Source organism: Danio aesculapii, chromosome 11 (genome assembly GCF_903798145.1).
Source record: "Danio aesculapii chromosome 11, fDanAes4.1, whole genome shotgun sequence".
NCBI classification, from domain to species: Eukaryota; Metazoa; Chordata; class Actinopteri; order Cypriniformes; family Danionidae; genus Danio; species Danio aesculapii.
Window position 1 is genome coordinate 44,611,382 of NC_079445.1, and position 6,000 is coordinate 44,617,381.

Below are 6,000 nucleotides of genomic sequence, written 5' to 3' on the forward strand. Positions count from 1 at the left end.
GTACAACGTACTACAGCTTTTAAACAGTTTCTGTTTAAGGAGATTAGCACTCAATTGTTCAAAACTGAGAAAAGACATTTATAATGATACTAGCTCGAATACAGTAGAAAGCTAAACTATTAGCACACGTTTATATTTCCAAAGTGCTGAAGATCATAGGTCTCAAACTGGATTCCTGGAGGGCCGCAGCTCTGCACACTTTTGCTCCAACCCTAATCAAACACAGCCAGGGGGGCGTAGCAACCAGGGGGGACGCGGGGGATACGTCCCCCTCACTTTTAGAGACAGACCATTTAGAAACAGGTGATTAATAATTATATGAACGAATTAATGAACGTATGATCACATACAGCCGTCCCCCCCACTTTTAAAATGTCCGCTACGCCCCTGAACACAACTGATCCAACTCATCAAAGTGTCCAAGACTACTAGAGACTATTAAGTAGGTGTGAGTTGGAGGTGGCTGGAGCTAAAGTACGCAGAGCTCTGGCCCTCCTGGAATTAAGTTTGAGACCATTGCTGTAGATTTTAAGTAGACAATGCTGCAGTTTTACTACTTATTTTCAAGACACTTGTAGTGCAATTTAAAGGCTTAACTAGGTTAATTGGGTTAACTTTAATTAATTAATTAATTAATTAATTAAAAATTATTTTAAAACATCCTCACAGAAAACATGAATTTATCTTTATTTTATTTAAATTAAATATCTATAAATGAAGATAATTTTTAAACATCCTCACAGAAAACATGACTTTATCTTTATTTTATTTATTTAAATTAAATATCAATAAATGAAGATAATTTTAAAACATCCTCACAGAAAACATGAATTATTCATTGTAATAATATTTCACAATATTTCAGTTTTTACTGTATCATCGATGAATTAAATCCAGCCCCGGCCAGCAGACATTAACCATCACAAATCCCACATTTCATCTGCACATCTCAGAGTATTCCCAGAGCTCATCATTACAGTAACCCAGCAGCAGCCCGGGCAGCTTTTCTTCAGTCAGTTTTTCAGGTAAAGTGACACTTGAGTCTATTCATAGCTCGTCTCCAGCTCCTCAACACACTCATTTCTGCCAAACACAGATTCAACTGATCTGCATTCACATCACTTTAATCTTAAACACTCATTTAGACAATTCCAGATGCTCAGAGACTCATATCTGCACCACACACACATTTCAGAGAACACACACTTCCTCATGTACTAACAACACTCATGTGAATATAATATTTTACAACATTCACAGTGAGCTGCTATTCCAGTCACCTATTTAGGACAAAAGTCTTAAAGGGATAGTTCACCTAAAAATGAAAACTTACTCACTATTTACTCACCCTAAAGTGCTTAGTTTCCTTCTTTTATTGAACACAGAAGAAGATATTTTGAAGAATGTTGGAACCACATTGGAAGTCAATACTTACCGGTTTTCAACATCTTTCAAAATATCTTCTTCTGTGTTTAACAGAAAAAAAAAAGAAACTCATAAAGGCTTGAAAGCACTTTAGAGGGAGTAAATAATAAGCCGATTTTAATGTTTAGGTGAACTCACCCTTTAGGCAATTCACAAATTGTTATTCGTTATTTTAATGATAAGATAATTTAATTTAAACATATTAGTTCACATAGACACCACCTTTTTTTAAAGAATTCAGCTTAAAGTGTAATTTAAAGGCTCAACTAAGTTAGAATAATTAGGTGAGTTATTGAAGAGCATATACATAATATAATAGCAGGCTAATAATATTGACCTTAAATATTGCTTTAAAAGAAGTTAAAACAAACAAGACTTTTTCCAGAAACCAAAATATTATAGGAAACACTGTGAAGATTTCCTTGTTAAACAGCACTTGGGAAATATATATATTTAAAAAATGCTAATAATAATAATACTCAACAGTATGTATGTATGTATGTATGTATGTATGTATGTATGTATGTATGTATGTATGTATGTATGTATGTATGTATGTATGTATGTATGTATGTATGTATGTATGTATGTATATATATATATATATATATATATATATATATGTATATGTGTGTGTATATGTATGCATGTATATATATATATATATATATATATATATATATATATATATATACATACACATATACATATATATACATACATTTATATATATATACATACATTTATATATATATAGTCCACCTTATAGTCAACACAATCCTTCTTGATTTTGACTGTAATGTATTAAATTGAACTGAATTTGCTTGAACTGAATTAGGATGGATCTGATGTTTGTATGATGGAGGTGAAAAGTAGACTTCTTACTCAAAGTGCTGCTTTATATGGCTTTCTTCTGCATATTTGGAGATGCTGTTGATGAATAAAGTGCGTTTGACCTGAGAGAGAGAGAGAGAGAGAGAGAGAGAGAGAGAGAGAGAGAGAGAGAGAGAGAGAGAGAGAGAGAGAGAGAGAGAGAGAGAGAGAGAGAGAGAGAGAGAGAGAGAGAGAGAGAGAGAGAGAGAGAGAGAGAGAGAGAGAGAGAGAGAGGTAAAAGTGTTACATACACACAGATGAGAGGATCCAGAAATGTAGGTCAATGCTATAGACAGACTTCATCAATATTTGATGAGCATTACAGCATGCGTCGCTGCAGCTGCATTAAAGAGTCATTTATATTACAATTAAATCATTAAAATTATATAATTAAAACAATTAAATAAAATATGAAATAAAACAGAAAACACATGAAAAGCAAAAGAAAATGAAAATAAAGCAAAATAAAACAAATAAATACTTTAAAAAGTATCAAAATAAATACAAATAAATAAAAACTAATTAAAAAGAAAACTATATTTCATGAGCATTACAGCATGCGCCGCTGCAGCTGCCTTCGCTTTACCTTTTGTTTTATCTGTTACCATGAAAAATGCTTAATATTATTATTATTGGGGGGGGGATGGCACGGTGAGCACGGTGAGCACAGCACGGTCGCTGGTTCGAGTCCTGGAGGGCCAGTAGGCGTTTCTATGTGGAGTTTGCATGTTCTCCTCATGTTGGTCTGGGTTTCCTCTGGGTGCTCCGGTTTCCCCCACAGTCCAAACACATGCGCTACTGGGGAATTGATTAACTAAATTGGCCGTAGTGTATGTGTGTGTGTGTGTGTGTGTGTGTGTGTGTGTGTGTGTGTGTGTGAATGAGAGTGTATGGGTGTTTCCCATGAAGGAGAATGAATGAATATTATTAAGATAAAAATATTATTACTAAGTAGATAGAACTACTTTTATTTTTTGCAAACACATCACCAAAATTACAAACAAAAGGATGCTACTATGCTAATTTTTTAGAAAGTGCGACTGTAATTGCGTGCAATAATGGGGGGGGGGGAATAACTCCACCTTGATTTCTACAGGACATTTACATTCACAACAAAAAATATACATAGTTAAAAAGCATTAAAGGGGCACTTTAAAGGGCACCTATTATGCAAAAATCACTTTTATAAGTGGTATAAACAACGTTGTGAGTCAGCAGTGTGTGAATATAACCAGCTTCTAAATGTAAACATGAATTAATTGTATTGTTTATAATCAGACTTGATCAAAACAGTCTGCAGAAACACTTTGATTGACATTCTCCCTTTGTACGTGTCATCAGAGGGAGAAAGCCCCGCCCACTAGTGCCTATCTCTCCCTCATTAGCATAAAAGGCTCTGAGTAAGAAGCAGCTGTCTGTTGCTTTGCTGACACACAGGCATTTGTAGCTCCACCCTCTTCTGAAAAAGATCACAATCTGATTTGAATTTAAAGCGACAGTCACCAAAATGCCAAAATTATAGGATCAAAGCCTAAAAGGGTCAGTTTCAGAGCTGAAAATCCACTACACTCTAGGGAAATCTGAGACTTATTGTACATCGTGTAAAAAGGGGCATAATAGGTCTCCTTTAATAACCCTCACATTGATTGAAACCTTTCCAGCACTACATGTTTACGGTGAAAGTGACGTACCAGATCGTCTTCTTTGTAGTGCATCTTGGACGTGTGGCGTCTCATGCTGTAGACGGTTAGGAGAAGATACATGAAGGCAAAAGACGTGTGCAGCCATAAGAGGTTATTCCTGAACAACACACAGAAAGAGACACAAATGTTTTACCCACAATCCTCACCTGACCCAGTGATACAGCTTCGAGAATGTGTGCAATGTCTTACCCAGAATTCAAGTTGGCGATTGTTGTGCGTCCAAAGCTGTATGCGTTGTTCTCTGAGGACAAAACACAAAACAACTTCATTTCCTTGTCTGAAAGATAACAAAAGGGTCATTATTAGGAAATTATAAGGGGCATTCTGTGCCAAACACAACCTTTTTATACAATATTATACAAAATAAGCACTTTTTTCTAATAAAATGATAAATGAAACGTTTGTTTGTTTATTGACCCATCAAAAAGAGGTCATACAAATAAAATAAATTAATTTAAATAAGAAATAAAAATTAGAATTTAGAAACTTGAAAACACTAGATAAGATTTTACTGTCCAATAGATGATAACTTAAAATTTATCCAATAAATAAATTAAATGTTTACATTTTAATTAAAATACTAGATAATTTTTTTCAGTTCAATATAACTCAAAATTAATACAAAAGTATAAATAAATAAAAAATGCATATTAAAAATACTTTATTTTTTATTCAATATATGATAAATAACCTAAAATTCATTAAAAAAAATAATAATAAAATGTTTACATTTTAATTAAAACTCTAGATAAGATTTTTTCAGTTCAATATAACTCAAAATTAATACAAAAGTATAAATAAACAAAAAATGCATATTAAAAATATTAGATTTTTTATTTAATATATGATAAATAACCTAAAATTCATTAAAAAATTACATTTAAATAAATAAATAAATAAATAAAATGTTTACATTTTAATTAAAATACTGGATAATTTTTTCAGTTCAATATAACTCAAAATTAATACAAAAGTATAAATAAATAAAAAATGCATATTAAAAATACTAGATTTTTTTATTCAATATATGATAACCTAAAATTAATAAATAAAAAAAAAAAACTAAAATGTTTACATTTTAATTAAAACTCAAGGTAAGATTTTACTGTCCAATAGATGATAAATAACTTAAGATTTATCCAATAAATAAATAAAATGTTTACATTTTAATTAAAAATACTAGATAAGATTTTTCAGTTCAATATAACTCAAAATTAACACAAAAGTATAAATAAATAAAAAATGCATATTAAAAATACTAGATTTTTTTATTCAATATATGATAAATAACCTAAAAGTCCTAAAAAACTTACATTTTAATAAATAAATAAATAAATAAATAAATAAATAAATAAATAAATAAAATGTTTACATTTTAATTAAAATACTAGATAATTTTTTCAGTTCAATATAACTCAAAATTAATACAAAAGTATAAATAAATTAAAAATGCATATTAAAAATACTAGATTTTTTATTCAATATATGATAACCTACAATTCATTTAAAAAAATAAATAAAAGGTTTACATTTTAATTAAAAATACTAGATAAGATTTTTCAGTTCAATATAACTCAAAATTAACACAAAAGTATAAATAAATAAAAAATGCATATTAAAAATATAAGATTTTTTTATTCAATATATCATAAATAACCTAAAATTCATAAAAAAAATAAATTTTAATAAATAAATAAATAAAATGTTTACATTATAATTAAAATACTAGATAAGATTTTTTCAGTTCAATATAACTCAAAATTAATACAAAAGTATAAATAAATAAAAAATGCATATTAAAAATACTAGATTTTTTATTCAATATATGATAAATAACCTAAAATTCATTAAAAAATAAATAAAAGGTTTACATTTTTATTAAAAATACTAGATAGGATTTTTCAGTTCAATATAACTCAAAATTAACACAAAAGTATAAATAAATAAATAAAAAATGCATATTAAAAATACTAGATTTTTTTTATTCAATATATGATAA

General features: G+C 29.3%; 1 protein-coding gene across 1 annotated transcript in view; it reads right to left on the reverse strand.

Annotated features, from left to right (window-relative positions):
* Positions 1-6,000, reverse strand: part of LOC130237107 (CSC1-like protein 2) — a 44,361-nt gene that overhangs the window by 32,737 nt on the left and 5,624 nt on the right. The window contains exons 4-6 of the mRNA XM_056467912.1: positions 4,191-4,242; positions 3,990-4,098; positions 2,311-2,381 (exon numbers count right to left, since the gene is read on the reverse strand). Coding sequence (XP_056323887.1) covers positions 2,311-2,381; positions 3,990-4,098; positions 4,191-4,242 — 232 coding nt within the window. The remainder of the gene's footprint in view (positions 1-2,310; positions 2,382-3,989; positions 4,099-4,190; positions 4,243-6,000) is intronic.